This window comes from Sciurus vulgaris (genome assembly GCF_902686455.1).
Source record: "Sciurus vulgaris genome assembly, chromosome: X".
In the NCBI taxonomy this organism is placed as follows: domain Eukaryota; kingdom Metazoa; phylum Chordata; class Mammalia; order Rodentia; family Sciuridae; genus Sciurus; species Sciurus vulgaris.
The window spans coordinates 96,439,797-96,455,594 of NC_136471.1; the positions used below are offsets into that span (position 1 = coordinate 96,439,797).

General features: G+C 47.9%; 1 protein-coding gene across 6 annotated transcripts in view; it reads right to left on the bottom strand.

Annotated features, from left to right (window-relative positions):
- The window catches only part of CDK16 (cyclin dependent kinase 16), a 33,769-nt gene that overhangs the window by 14,605 nt on the left and 3,366 nt on the right, over window positions 1-15,798 (bottom strand). For 2 of the 6 annotated variants that reach the window (XM_079123482.1, XM_079123483.1), the window contains exons 2-16: window positions 13,873-14,080; window positions 13,136-13,269; window positions 12,910-13,035; window positions 12,757-12,813; window positions 12,546-12,660; window positions 11,836-11,930; window positions 11,683-11,745; window positions 11,304-11,427; window positions 10,968-11,088; window positions 10,763-10,860; window positions 10,573-10,678; window positions 10,448-10,490; window positions 10,218-10,308; window positions 8,586-8,663; window positions 3,862-4,054 (exon numbers count right to left, since the gene is read on the bottom strand). In XM_079123482.1, the coding sequence (XP_078979608.1) occupies window positions 3,862-4,054; window positions 8,586-8,663; window positions 10,218-10,308; window positions 10,448-10,490; window positions 10,573-10,678; window positions 10,763-10,860; window positions 10,968-11,088; window positions 11,304-11,427; window positions 11,683-11,745; window positions 11,836-11,930; window positions 12,546-12,660; window positions 12,757-12,813; window positions 12,910-13,035; window positions 13,136-13,269; window positions 13,873-14,074 (1,646 nt within the window). In that variant the 5' untranslated portion in view covers window positions 14,075-14,080. Of the gene's footprint in view, window positions 1-2,729; window positions 2,869-3,861; window positions 4,055-7,115; window positions 8,105-8,249; window positions 8,502-8,585; window positions 8,664-10,217; window positions 10,309-10,447; window positions 10,491-10,572; window positions 10,679-10,762; window positions 10,861-10,967; window positions 11,089-11,303; window positions 11,428-11,682; window positions 11,746-11,835; window positions 11,931-12,545; window positions 12,661-12,756; window positions 12,814-12,909; window positions 13,036-13,135; window positions 13,270-13,872; window positions 14,081-15,798 lie in introns of those variants that run through there. The other 4 variants (XM_079123485.1, XM_079123484.1, XM_079123487.1 and 1 more) reach the window with 4 other exon arrangements.

Consider the following 15,798-nt stretch of genomic DNA (forward strand, 5'->3'; position numbering starts at 1 on the left):
AAAGCTCATCTTCCTAGGGTAGTTAATCACATAGAATGGGATACATGTAAGCATAATCTAAGAAATTGTTGTGTCCCTTCATACATCACTATCCGTTGCTCCAATGCTCTAAACCCAGCCACCCTCCCCTTCCTTTGCCTGAACAAGAACCCTGTGATTGCTTACCTTTGTTAGGAAGCTATGAACCCCTGCACAGACCTGCAAGAGACCCCCTCAGTTAACCCTGATTTTATTGTTTGTACATGGTTCATTATCAAAAATAAAAACTAAAAATTCCCAAGGAAGTTATACTATTAGATTGAATTTAGTCTTAAATTCACCAGCCAGGCATGGTGGTGCATGCTTGAAATCCCAGCGGGGAGGCTGAGGCAGCCTCAGCAAAAGTGAGGTGCTAAGCAACTCAGTGAGATCCTGTCTCTAAATAAAATATAAAATAGGGGGGCTGGGGATATAGCTCAGTTTGTAGAGTGCTTGCCTAGCATGCACAAGGCCCTGGGTTCAATCCCCAGCACCGCAAAAAAAAAAAAAAAAAAAAAAAAAAAAAAAATATATATATATATATATATATATATATATAAAAAATAAGGCTAGGGATGTAGTTCGGGGGTCAAGTACCCTCGAGTTCAATCCCTGGTGTGTGTCTATATATGTCTATATATAATCTCCCAGAAATTATATCAATTCAGATGCCCAATTAATTACCCTTGTTCAGATCTGCCAGCTGACAGAAGATGCAGATATAAATACTGATTCAAGGTGTTATGATTTGGGGTTAGTCCATAAACACTTATTTCCTGACCACTGCAGCAAAACCCTATAAATGGAAGGCAAATTAAAGAATCTCTAGATGCTTTGCTCTTACCTAAATAGGCATTAAAAAGTAGTTTAGCAAAAATGTTTCTTGATAATACAATATCAGAGATAATCTGACTTCAATACTGAAACAATATCAGTGTGGTCATTTTTTTTAATGAGGTGAAATTCACATAACATAAAATTAACCCATTTTAAATTGAACAATTCAGGGGCATTTAGTATATTCACAATGTTGTGCAACTACCACCTCCAAGAGTATTAGCAAGGATAACAGAATTTGTTGTTCTATCTACCAATGACATAATCATGACAAGACTATAAAGGTCAAAAGGAGCAAAGACAAAGCCTTGAGGCCCTTTTGAACATCTCCAAATAGGGTATAAAATGTTCTGGTTGTTTATTTTCACAATGGATTGAGGCTTTCTCTTCCTTTTTGAAGAGCTATGATGTAATGGTACAAAAACACTGCTTGGTTCTGTATTGCCAATTTGGTGAATCTCAACTTATTTCCCTACTAACAGGGATACACATTTCACTAGTACTTTTATTAAAGAACTCTGTACAGTAGGCAAACCTCACTAGAAAAGGTCCTAAGAATTGTGTTTAAAGAACATCAAGAGTTCAGTACTGGCTCTGGATGGAGAGGAGGAGGGGATGTGTCATCAGAGATTCCAGAAGAAATCAGAATGGAAATGGGCAACCAGCCTCACAAAGCCCTGCAGGTCATTGTCAGCATTTTAGCACTTACATTGCGTAACATGGAAAGCTGCTGGAACACTTTGGAGAATGGACGGACATGATGCATATTTTTAAAAGAATTACTGTTTATGTAAAGAGGAGAATGGTGCCTTCAGAGTTGAAAAACCTGGCAGACACTTCCATAATCAAGTGATCAAGGTTAACACCATTAATGTTATGTAAATATCATGTATTACCTGATATAAGGGCTCACAGCATGCATCCTGTATAAGTTCACATATAAAGTATGATTTCATACATATACAAAGAGAAAGCATAGCCAACAAATACTATTTAGAGATGCATACACCCATGGGAGAACATTCAAGAAAAGGAAGAAACTCACTCAAAAATTCAAATATGCACTTAAAAAATTCAATATAACAGCTTCTCATGGAGCAGGAAGAATTTCCATCTGGAAGGGGCACAGAAGTATTTCTTAAGGTTATGTTTGTGAATCTTAACCTGGGTGGCATACTCACACATTTTTACTTTATTCTTAAGTTTTTTACTTTGAAAAAAACTAAGAAAAATGGCAAAAATAAGACTTTCCATAGATCCTTCATTTTGACTCCCCAAATCTAACATTTTCCTATTTGCTCAATTGTTGTTTCTATATATGTATTTCTGGTATTTTTATTTTAAAATTAACAAAAATTGTGTGCACTTCTAGTGTACAGCATGGTATTTTGATATATGTATACACTGTGGAATGACTAAATCAAGCCAATTAACATATCCACTACATCACATACTAATCACTTTTGTGCTGAGAACATTTAATATCTGAGCCATTTTCATGTATACAGTAGACTGTTATTAACTATAATCCCCATATTTGTACAACAGATCTCCCAAATGTGTTCCCCTTGTCTAACTGAAATTCCCCGTGACCAACATCTCCCCAATTTCCCCCCTCCCCTGTACATGCATTTTTACAAATGTTATTTTTTCAACCATTTGAGAATAATTTGCTCACACGGTGGTTCCTTATCCCTGAAATTTCAGTATGCATTTCCTAAAAACACGGAGATTCTTTCATAATCACAATTATCCCAATAATGGAATTAGCAGCACTAGTATCTCATCTGTCCACTTTAATCAAATGTTACCGATTTCTCCATTGAATGTTACAGCAAAATAAGAAAAAAATGAGAAAACCCCTGATTTTTAAAATAATTTATTTATTTTTCCTGTTCTAGGATCCAATCGAGGATCACATGTTGCATTTAGTTATCATGACTTGTTAAAATGCATTAATTCCTTCAATCTGGGACAGTTCTTCAGCCTTTGTCTCTCACGACCTGGACATTTCTGAAGAGTACAGAGTTTATTTTAAAAGGACGTCCATCAATCTGAGTTGCGTAAACATTTTATATATAATCTTTGTAGGGTCTTACGCCTTTAATAATTAAAAAGAGAGAGATGCAACCCGGCGAGAAATAAAATGAACCCAGAAGCAGTAACTTCAAGCAGCACTGATCAGAAAAAAAAAAAAAAAATCAGTAGAAAAAGTCGATTTATCAGGGTATGGTCTGTCTTTTTAAGTAACGATTTTCTCATGATTATAAAAACAAAACAATACTAAAATAAAACAAACTTAACATCGAAGGCCCCTCCAGTGCTAGTCACCTGCACTCTCTCCAGTTCTAGGAAGGCCTCCGCCAGAGTAAAAAACCCCATCGCGTCACAAACTTTGCTCATTCGCAGGCGCCATTTTCTGCCTTAGTAACCGCCTCTCCACTGTCTTTCCTTGACCTCAGACCACGCCCCTCAGCCCGCCTCACAAGACTAGCCTCCTTCCCAGGCGCCGGGCTCCTTCCCCACGTAAGCCCTTGCTCCCTCCCTGGGCCCACGACTATTTGCTCTGATTCTGCTCTTCAGCTAACGTCACAAGGCTCCCCGCGGTCGCAGGCGCCCCGGAGCAATAGGAGGCTGCTCCTCGCGGCAGACACTGCATTGCGTAATGCAGGCCACGCCCCCGCTTTACGTTACAAAGCCCGCCTCCTTCCCAGGCTCCAGGTTCCACGACGCAGGCCCCAACCCCCATGGCTGTTTCCTCTCAGACCCCGCCTCCACCACAACAAACCCCATTTTGTTCTCAGGCGTCTGACTGCACCACACAGGCCCCGCCTCTTTCCCAGACGTTGCGTTTCATTCACAAGCACTTCCCCGCCCCTCTCGCCCGCTGTCCTACCGGCCCCTCCCCGCAGCAGTTCTTCCATAGACATGGGCTTCCAAGTCCCCCGCGGTTGCCAAGGCCCCCGCCATCCCCTCAGCCAAGGCTTCGCTATAACCCAGCCTCACCAGCTTTCGCCGGCCCGCAGTGGACGTTCTCGCCCACTCTCGCCATTCTCGATTTGGCGCCACTGGTCGTCCAGACCAGGGATCGCCTCATTCTGTATTTCTCTGTCTTCAGCGGCCTCCGCGACGGCAGCTGCGGCCGGGTCCGCTGCGACCGCCGCCATCGCCGTCCGTCCTCTTCTAACTGCCAACGCAACTGAAGATAGGAAGAGGACCCTCAACTGCCACTTCCGGATTCTGATCCCGGAAACGGAAGCAGAGCCCCCCAAACAGTCAAGGGGCTACTGCCATCTTGGAAATGGGCCCCTCGCTCGGACGCGTCAAAGGGCTAGGCGGGCATCGGGCGGTGGGCTGTGATCTCTGCAACATATAGACGGTGTAAAACCCCCAGATGGGAACTAAGAAAGACAATAATGCCTTCTGCGATTCTAACGCCATGTTGAGTTAGGGTAAAAGGTTGCCTGGAAGGCGGAGGCTGAGTTTCCCATGGTGGGCAAGGACATGTTAAGGAGTGCTCAGGAAATCACAAAGGCCCCGGAAATCACAAAGGCCCCGGAACTTTTCCTGCCTGATTCTCTGCTGAGGACTGCGGACCCCTATCCTTGGAGTGGAACTTTCATTAACCTGACCAGAATGTCCTCCTTTCATTCTACTACCCTTCTCATCCATCAAGACCCAATGCAAAAGAGGTCTCCAGAGAGTCACCTAGGCCTGCAGGCCACTTTTTTCCCTTTCTGAACTAGATTCATTCGATAGAAAAGAGTGATGAAGGCAAGTCAGCCCCAGGCTCCTCTTGTGTGTTGGAGTCACAGTAATAATAACTAGTAGTCTGCCCTGTTTAAATGTTTTGTTGGATTTTAGTAGTAGCCTCAGGCAGCAGGTACTATCCTTTGTCCTCCATGGGCAACAATGGGGGTAACTGAGGACCAAAAATGTTAACACACTTGTCCCCAGCTAGTAAGTGCTGGGAGTTGTAGTTCCAACTCAGGAAATCTGGTTCCAGAACTGTGACCTTAAACACTAGGCCAGAAATTCTCAAACTATGCTCCAGGGCTTTCTACCCAGGAAAACCACTGAGTGGGTTCACAAAGTCAAAACTATTTTCAAAATACTTTTTCAGTCTCTTCTCATGTGTGTTTTGTGGAATTATCCAGAGACTATCTGATCTAAACAAAGGTCTTAAGGTGTCCTCAATATTTTTAAGAATATAAAAGGATCCTGAGGGGAAAGTTTGAGAAGCATTGTGCTAGGCCAGGTTTCTCAACCTCAGTCCTTCTGTCATTTCTTTGCTGTGGGGAACTTTGCAGGCTGTTCAGCTACATCCCTGGCACTACTACTAGGTAACAGTGGCACCCCTCAGGCCAACCAGGTTTCTCCCTCCAGATATTATGAAATGTCCCCTGGAGCAGGGGTTGTCCCTGGTTGAGAAACACTATGCTAGTTTATGCTACCTTTTTTTCTGCTAGGGCTACCAGCTCTACTGGTTGGTGATTGACATTTTTCTCCCTCTGACTCTCTGCATGTTACCTGCCTACTTGCTGTCCCCTCCTGGCTGTCCCAAACTCCCCCAAGATAGGTTCATCACGATTCCAGGACTGTTTCAGTGACTTCCTTCATTTATTACTACCCATTCACCACAGGCAAAACCCCTGCCTTTCCACACTCGTAGGCCCTTTTGCATACAGGTCTGTCTCCTTGCACAATTGCAGCCCTCAATCTCATAATTTACCCCATTTTCAGTTAGCTTGTGGGGCAGAGATTGATCTTTGCAACTCAAACACTATTCCAGCCCCTAACCCAGACCTGTCACAGATAAGTGGTCACAAAACCTTGAATTGTGTGAGCCCTCAGGGAGAAAAGGGAGCTTGGGGACCCCCAAAGAAAGTAGCATTTGAGTTGGATCTGGCACATAACAAAAGCTACTCTTCAAGCCCAATTGAATCTTATCAAATTCACTGAATCTGCCCCTCTGCAAACTGCCCCTCCCTTTACCTGGGCAACCAGGTAAATCTGAGAGGCCTTCCTCCCCAGCCCTATACTTTGTTGTTGTTTTGTGGTACTGGGAATTGAACCCAGAGCCTGGTAAGTGCTCTACCACTGAGCTACACCCCCAGCCCTAGACTTGGTTTCTTTACGCTTCAGAAACCAAACTCTGCTCATACCAATAACCCTACCATTCCTAGAGCAGTTGGGTGAATTCTAGTCCTCTTAAGTCTGGTCTGGCAATCTTGTTCCCCTTTGCAAGGTCCTCATTTTTTTCAGCCTTCTTTGCTGCCATAGGTGGCCATGTCATCTGATCCTAGCCAAGAGATGGATGGCACAGGAAATCTGCTGAGGAGCTTGTGAAAGTTGCAGCCCTGTTACAAGAAAACAGGGTGTCCTGTTTGCCAGGCTTGCATTCCTATCTCTGGGGACGTGGCAGCCATTGTGGCACCATGAAACTGCAAACTGAAATACCATCAAAGTGCATACAAGGACACAATGGGGTGATTAGAGGTCTGAGGTCACAACCACTGGATTTCAGGAAAGTCACTTAATTAGGCTTACCATTACTTGTAGCATTTGCCTCTCCTGCCCACCCCACCTCTTCAGCCTGTTGTCTATTCTTGACTTCAAGATTTGGGGGATGTGGGCTAGAATTCACAGGACAGAAGAAACTAAGGAAATTAAATTTGAATTATCCCCATATGAGAGCGAGTCCCAAGCTGTGAACCCTTCCCAAGGTCACCTCACCCATGCCCATGGTTTCCACTACTTGGACACCAATAGTCCAAACTTCCAGCTCTGTGACCCCAACTCCTGAACTTGATCCATGTATTAAAGGATTCCTCTACCTACTCAGCAACCCAACATCTAGCCTTCTCATTCCTTCTCCAAGCAGTCCTGTTCAAGTATATGGTGGTCATATTGGGCCTCTCTACCTCATCCATACACACTGGTTCAATTGGGCCTTTCAATGTGCTTCAAACAGCTTCTCTACACCCTCCTGCCTCCACCTGTCAGCCTTGCTCCTATTGCTGGATATATCTAACTCCTCTCTCTGCTCAATTCTCAGCCCATCAACACTCTTCAGCCTGCCCTACCTGCTTCAATCATTGTGTACAATCCCTCAGAGGTCTTTTTCATATTCATGCCATGTCCCTGGCCCACTCCCAAGGTTCTCTTAGATGATGGGGACCAGGTATGAATTCTCCAAAATTCCAATAATCACCCCAGCTTGAGCCCCTGCCCCTTTACAGGGATTTGCAATCAGGCTTTTCACTTTAGACTTTTTAATATTTCATACAGCGATTATGGTGCATTCAGGAACCCAACCCCCCAAATCCCACTAGGAGGGCTCCCACCCTTGCCCTCCCACCCCATTTGAGGGCCCCAAGGGCTTAGGGTAGAGGAAGGGGAGGTAACCACCCATCCAGGGATGGACCCTGGAGACTGTCCCTGCCCTGTCTCACCCTCCCAGGGGTTAGGGAGCAACACCTGGGCACAAACCCCCGATGTGTCCCTTTGACCCTGCTTGTGCATGTATACACACTATGGCTCCTGGCTGAGTTGGTCAGTTCCTTCCTGGCAGGGCCCCTACTCAACAGCACCGAGTGGGACAGGGCAGGAGGGTTGGGCTGGGGAGACCCTGAGAAGGAAGGAGGCCCGGCTACAGGACTGCAGGAGGGAAAGAGTGGGACCCCCCCACACACCTTGTCCATCTCCCAGAGTCTCCAGCAATTTATAGATCCCCCTGCAGCTGGGGATGGCAGGCAGGGGAGGAAGGCGAGTGGCCAAGGCATGCTTTCCCATAGCCGATCCCAGGGTCTGGTGATGGTCAGGGTTCCAAATAGGGGCTGTGTCCCTGCCTCTCTGAAAGGCTAGGACTGGGGCTTCATTGCACAAAATACTGTGGGAGGGCCTCACACAGGGGGCAGGGCCCAGCCAGTCTGTATACAGAGATATTGCATTTAAAAAAATGAAAACCTCATTTAAAATAATTAAAAAAAAACAATGAATGAAACAAACAAACAAACAAAAAAAGGCCCACACAACATGAGGCAGGTGGGGTAGGCAGGAAAGCAGGTAGAGAGTGCCTCAGACCCAAGGCATCACCACCTTCTTGTCTGAATCAAGAGCCCCAGCCTGGGCTAGCTTCGGACCCCTGGCTGGCCATGGGGTAGTGGTCCTGGGGGAGGGTGTGACGAGGAGGGGTAGGCCTGGCCTCAGTGTGGGAGGCTGGCACGGCCATGCTGTCCGCCGGCAACTACCGAGACACAGAGAGAGAGAAAGAGAGACAGAGAGAAAGAGAAAGAGAAAGAAAGAAAGAGAAAGAGAGAGAGAGAGAGAGAGAGAGAGAGAGAGAGAGAGAGAGAGAGAGAGAGAGAGAGAAAGAGACAGACAGACCAAGCAAAGGAGTGATGAGAGCTTTGTTAGCACCCAGCAGACAGGCCAATGGTCGGGTGTTTGGGCAGGTGGCAGGAGACAAGTGGGCAGGTGAGCATGGCTCAGGCAGGTAGGCAGGCAGCAAGCAGGGAGGATGCAGTTGGGGTCTGCCCTGTGAGGGGTGTGGCATCCCTCCAGCCGCTGCCTGCTGGGACCTCGGTCTGTGGCTTAGAACTTGGCTTAGAACTCGGTGTCCACCACACGGAAAGCTGGCCTGCCTGCAGGGGAAAGCAGAGCGGATGGCTGTTGGTGGGCAAGCAGGTAGGTGGGTGGGGCAGGGGCAGGGGAGGCCCCACACCTACCTGAGTCAGGCATTGATGAGGACCGAAGGTTGGCCTCCTTTTGTAGCTGGATCTCCTTTAGTGCAAATATGGAAGTAGCTGTGGGTTTAAGAGATACCCCTATGTAAGGTATAATCCATAGCGCCATTCAAGACCAGCCCCCATATGGTCCCACTGAAGGAATTAGACCAAGTTGCCCCTTCTTTGAGAGGCCTGACTCACTGAATAATTCCACACAGAAACCAGCTACAACTAGGGAAGATGAGATATGGATTATTGCATGTCACAAAGAAATTATTTTCAAGTGTGATAATGGAATTACAATGACTACCTGGTTAAGTCCGGGTGATGGATAGTGTTTTAGAATCTGATTTAAATTATTATTATTTTGGTACTGGGGATTGAGCTCAGGGACCCTTTACCACCAAGCTATATTCACAGCACTTTTTGTTTTTAATTTTGAGATAGGGTCTCACTAGGTTTCTTAGGGCCTAAGTTGCTGAGGCTGGCCTTGAACTCGCAATCCTCCTGCCTCAGCCTCCGTAGTCACCGGGATTACAGGTGTGTGCCACAATGTCCTGTGTGAAATATTAATCTGGTCAAGAAACAGGAAAAGTGGGCCAATTGTTTTAGGTGAGATACAATTTTTTTTAAAAATCTTCCATAGATACATGCCCAAATTATTTAAGGATAAATATAATGTCTGGGATTGGATTTGATTCAAAATAATCAGAGGGAAATAGAGAAAACCACATTAGCTGAGTTGATGAGTTGTTACAGTATTTGTGTGAACTGATCACACAAATTTTTTGTTTTTGGTTTGTTTTTGTTTTTCAGCAGTATCGGAGATTGAACACAAGAGTACCACTGTGCTACATCTTTGCCCTTTTTGTTTACTCTTTATTTTAAGACAGGGTTTTACTAATCTTGACATCCTCTTGCCTCAGCCTCCCTAGTAGTTAAGTGCACCACCATACTCGGCAAAGGTTAACAAACATTTGTTGGGTTAAAATGAAATTTGAAAAAAAAGGGGGGGGGGGCATTAAAACAATGGTCCTGCTGATTACCCCAACTACTCTACTTGGGAGGCTGAGGCAGGAAAATGGCAAGTTCAAGGCCAGCCTGGACAACTTGATGAGACCCTATCGCAAAATTTAAAAGGGAGTTAAGGATATAACTTAGTGGTAAAGTGCCCATGGGTTCAATCCCCAGTACCACAACGAACAAACAAACAATGGTCCCTTTTAGGGAGGGGGCCTGGAATATCCAAGATGATTTGTGAGGGAACTCAAGGGAAGCTTCTATCTTCGTTTCTTGACCTGTGTGTTGGCTATGCTTATGGGTATGCTTAGTATGTGACATTTAACTACATTATACACGTAAGCTTTGTGCATTTTTAGCACATATATAAGGAAATATCTAGAGTGTTATTGCATATTTTTATGTACTGTATGTTTGAAAATTTTTGTGAAAGGTAAAGGAACTGAAAACCAAAAACAATTTTTAAATAAATACAACCCATTGCACGTATGAACAAGGATGTCCCCTTAGAGATGGCACAGCTAGAACCCTACACAACCAGCTCAGCTGCCCCAAGCAGTCCTCTTCCCCATAATCCCTGCCCCAGCTCATCCATTCTCCAGCTCCACTCACTGTCAGGAAGTTTGTGGATCCGCTCCCCCAGGCTGAGAAAGAATGGATGTTTCATGGCATCCTCTGCGGAGATCCGATTGCGACCCTCAAACTGAGTTGGGGGGAAGAGAGTACATTAGTATTTTCAACGAGAAGGTCTCTTCCTGCCAACCTCAGAGCCTCTGGGGGTCACTGTCTCCTCACACCTGGAACCCCCCACCCCCAAGACTGGTCCAGGAAAATGGTCTCACCTGCAGCAGCTTGGTGAGGAGGTCAGCCCCATCGCTATCAAGTCTACCACAAGGACAAGGGAATCTGTTTTACATTGAGTTTGGACACTCTGGTCCCTAATGCCCACCCCACCCACTAGCCTCACCGGGGTGCGTGGCTCAGAAGGGCCTCAGCCCGGTACTTGGGGTAGTTGTATGTCTTGAACTCCTCATTAGACAGGATGCCTGGCCATGTCTCCTCAGTTGGGGTTCCTAACAAGGAAAAGGAGTTTGATTCCAAACATCTCACATCCTCCCTGCATGTGCCCACAGCTCCTAAGGCGCATGCCTCCTCACCCAAGATGCGGAAGATGAAATGCAGCTGTTCCTCCACCGTGGAGCCCGGGAAGAGGGGCCGGCCTGTGGCCATCTCATAGAAGATACAGCCCACACCCCTGGGCAGGGAGGGCACAGTGAACAGGGAGGCAGTTGGCTGGGTGGTTTGGTCACAACAGCCAACCCCTTCACCACCTGGCCCTGCCATACTTCCATCTCTCCTCACCACATGTCAATCTGGGTGGAGTAGTCCGTGGACCCGAGAAGAATGTCAGGGGGCCGGTACCACAATGTCACCACCTCATTGGAGTATGTCTTCGTTGGGATTGACTTGGCACGGGCCAGGCCTGGGAGGCAAAGAGAAGGCGCAGCTGGAATGAGGAGATCATGGGCGGGGGGGGGGGGGGGGGGGGGGGGGGGCAGAGTATAATTGGGACTGAGGGTGCCCTAGGCAAAGTGTAGAAAGGCTGATGGGAAATGAGACTAAGTGGCCATGGGGAAAGGGAGTGCCGGGAGAATAAGGCTGCGGGATTGAAAGGAAGAAGGGGGAGGCTGGCGGTACCAAAGTCAGCCAGCTTGAGTTCTCCCCTCTCGTTGATGAGCAGGTTCTGGGGCTTGAGGTCTCGGTGTAGCACCTTCTGCCGGTGGCAGTAGGCCAGGCCACGGAGCAGCTGGAACAGGAACAGCTGGGGACCCAGGAATGGCAGGCAGAGGTCAAAGGGTATCCACCAGTCCAACCCCCAGCAAGCACATACTGTTCCCTCCCAAATACACTGAGTCCAGAGCCTTGTTAAACAAAAGAGGACAGGCACCCAATGTCAAGCATTCCCAGGGAAAAAAAAGTCAAATGGGAAATGGCCATTTCTAGAAGACTCATGGGACAGGGTGGAGTGGGTTGAGTGGGGTCCCCCTCCTGCCCCTGCTTCTTGCCCCACACCCACTTTCACGTTGTGCATGTTGATGACATTCCCACAGTCATCCAGATACTGCTTCAGGTCCTTGTCCTGAAGAGAAAAGAGGCAGTATAGGAACAGGGTCACATCCAGAGGCTCTTGGTCACTTCCCCACCTCGCTCCAGGACCACTCGACCTTACCAGGTACTCAAAGACAAGGGTGAGGGACTTCTCCGTGTGGATAATGTCATGTAGTGTAACGATGTTGGCATGCTTGAGGTCCTTGAGCAGGGACACTGCAGGAAGCATGGGAATGAAATGGAGCAATTGTCAAAGTCCCACTCAGGACAAAGGTGAGGACATGGGCTAAGCCCAGGGTTTCCTTCTTTCCCCACACAGTTTGAGGTAATATCTTACAGCAACTAGCTCTAACCTACCCTATGCCAAGAAGGTAAGTCATCTCTGTGTTCCAGATGTAGAAAATAATGCTCAGAGACAAGCACAAAACAAGAACCTTTGATGGCTGCTCAAGGTTCATGTGACAACAGTTTTTTACAGTCTGATTTTGGTTTCTGGGAAGGAATTTGCTTTAACCCTCAGTATACAGGCTGGTTTGTACACTCACTTTTTATACAATGCAAATCCATTCCATGTGCTATTCTGAACATTTTAAGGGGTACTCTCAGAACCAAAGCAAGCACCATGGTTTGCAATTCACTCACCTTCCCTGGTTCATTTACAGATTCCTAGTTACTCCATTACCTGGATATGTGGGTGATGGGCATTCTCATGAAGCCCAGAGCATTGGCAAGGGGTTTTCCAGAACCTCTAGTTTCTGTCCTCACCATGGAGTGTTTGTGTGCCATGGGGAGTAAGGAAAGTCTGAGAGCCAGACGAGATGGGGTCTGTACCTTCCCGGATGGCGGTGCAGGGTGCCCCCTCTTCATGTTCCAGTCTGATTTCCTTTAGTGCCACAAGGTTGTCTGTGAGCTTGCTTTTGCCTTTGTAGACAGTGGCATAGGTACCCTGGGGTGTGAAGAAGTGACAAGAGAGGTGGTATGAAGCTACAGAGAGTTTCCACTGACCTCCATCCCCACTATGGACCTCTTGGCTGTCTCTCACCTCACCCAGCTTGTCCAACTTGATGTAAGTCTCCAGTTTCCCAAAGCCGATCTCAGACTGTGGGGTGAAGGAGGCAGGTTGAAGTAGGCCCAGGGGAAGGCACTAGGAGAGGAGGAGCAAGAGGAGGAGAGAGCAGGAACAGAAGGTGCTCACCAGGCTGACACGGCGGAGGCGGCGACTGAGGGGCTTGTCAAAGATGGGGCTATTGAGGGTCAGCTTCTCAAGGTAGCCCTCAGGCAGCCGGATGTCGGCTGGGAGCGACAGGCGCTTGTTGATGTCCTAGCAGGCAAGACAAGGGAAAAATAGGACCATGAACTCCACTTCCCCAGACCCAACCCCTTTTCCAGTTCCTCCATTACCGAGACAGGGGGTTAAGCACCTCAGTGGAGATCTTGCGTGGGGGATGGTTGCGCATGCGCACTCTCACTGGAGACTGCACCTCATCCGAGGATGTGGCTGAAGCCTGGTCACTCTCCCCATCTGACCCCATCTTCAAGTCCTCGTGCACAATCTCTGGTGGTAGGGATGGGGGAGGGCAGGCCAGGTGGGGGTCAAGAACACCCTCCCACACACAAACACATTCCCTCATCATACCCATGTAGGCACATGGCCCCAGGACCAGTCTTGAGTCCCTCAGGGAGAGGGTAGTGGAACCCAGGGAAGCCCAGGTGGGCCCAGAAGAGGTTGAACAGGATGGGGGGGGAGGGGTAGGCAACAATAGTCACCTAGTGGAGCACCTCATTCCAAGGGTGAGCTGAGACTGCAGCTGGCACAGGGCCAGAAGGCAGGTGGCAGCAGAGGTAACCAAGGGCCCTAGGAAGGCCGGCCCAGGGAAGGCAGAGTGCCAGGAGGCCTGAGGGCTATCATATCACAGAGTGCAGAAGGGCAGAAGGAGTCTTGGGACAACTCTAATAGGGAAGATACCCTTTGCCCTGGAGCATAGACACAAAGCCAAGGAAAGGAGCAACAAGGACAGACAGAGAGTGGTGAAAAAGAATGGTAAGGAACGGGAGAAAATGAAGAAAGGAAAATGACAATGACAGAAGTCTAAGAGGAACTTGGCTGGGAGACAGCACCTGGGGACTGAGGGCAAGTAGTAGTAGTCACTGGACCGACCTGGTGCAGAGCTAAGTGGGCCCCGTCCAGAGCGAGGTTCCCCAGGGGCAGCACGGGTTGGAGCCTCTCCAAGGTCACTGCCACCACCGCCACCACTCTCATCCAGGCCTATCTGCTCAGGGGCACCATTGGTCTTATCTATGCCTCGGCCCCCTCGGAGTGTCATTGACAGCTGCCGTTTGATCTTCTTCATCCGATCCATGGCGACCTGAGCAGGAGACATGGATAGAAACAGGTCCCACATTAGCATTTATTTGACTACCATGAGTACACTAAAACCTATGACAACCTATTGGGGAGCAGTGACACAAACACTCTTAAGTAGCCCACCTGGGTATTCAGAATTGGGTGGCTGGCTGAGGGCAAGGGCCCAACCAGTAGATTGTTGGTCTCCACAGTGGCAACCTCACTGTGGGAGCAGAGGGCTCCACAGCAGGCAATCTCGGGTGCAGCGGTAGTGATGGATCCAGCCACAGGTGGGACAAGGGGCTCGCTCAGAACTGAAGGACCAGTGACACAGCCCCGGGCGCGCCTATAGAATGGCATGTTCCGCTGGCACCAGCCCCACATTGCCCCCAACTGCCAAGGCAGAATGCTCCCTGTGGCCACAAGGACCCTCAGGCCTCCCTTAGCAACCACTGTCATGGTGACTAGTGGACTACCCCACTGCTCTACCCAGACAGGGGGTGGGGAGTTCCTGTCCAGACCCAACCACTGCATAAAGTTGAGAGGGGGCATCTGAGTGCACTCCAGTTGTCCTCAGAGCTGCTGGAAACATTCAATCCAGTTGGGACAGTGTCCAACCCAGATTTTCACAAGCCAGGTCACCTTTCTCTTCTACTAATGTACATTTCCTTTATCATCCCAAATAAACACCCTAGTCCTCAATGTGGCCCCACAGGCCTTATCTCATTTGCCCATTAGCTCTCTAGCCTTAGCCCCCCCTTGTTCATTCTTAGCTGCTATTGTACAACCACACTGAGCAGAGTCCTACCTCAGGGCCTTTGCACTGGTTGTTCCTGGTACCTAAAACATCCTTCATCTAGACTGTGAAATAGTATACTCCCCACCCTCTTCATTTCATTGCTCAAATGTTGCCTTTTTCATGAGGCCTCCATGAAAAACCCTATTTAAAAATCTCAACCATCTTGAAATCCCTCACCTTGCCAGTGATTCCCCCCAGCATTCATTACCTCCTTAGAAATTATACCATCTATTTATTGGTATCTTTGCTCTTTACCATTTACCTCCTCACCACAACTAGATAGTAGCACTAACATGGTAAACTTCTAACTGTTTAGGTCACACATATATCCTGAGGATCTGAAACAGTGATTGACACAGAGAGATGCTCAAAAAGTACATATGACAGAAACAAATGATCAGGTAGGATCAATCTCCACTGACGTGGTGAGTCCCTGCTACTCATGAACAACCCCAAATAAGGTGGCCCAGAGATGATGGTCCAGGAATATGACCTAGATGGGCTGCTGGAGAGAATGGGCCACCAAAAGGTTTAAGCTGGCCTTCTTCTGCTTCCTCCCGGGCTCTGGGCCAGTGATGAGGGGGAAAGACCTGGCCCAGGAACCATCTGGACTCACAGCAGGGACTACAATGGCCCTGGGCCCAAGGGAAGTAGAGCTAGATAGGAGGTCGAGGATGAGGCTGGGGCTAGATTTGAGAGAAATGGGTCATCTGTTACCTTGAAATCAGGTGCTTAACCCAGCAGCTCCCACCCCTGTATCGGCCTGTATAAACTCACTGCCCTCAGGAAGGAAAGAGGGTCCAGCATAGCAGAAAGACCTCAGATAAAAGATGAGGTCCATCCAGAGAACATAGGATACTGACAACAAAATCCTGAATTGGGAAGCTGAACACTGGACCCATGACCAAGAAAGGTAAATCATGGCCAGCTCCCAAAAACTA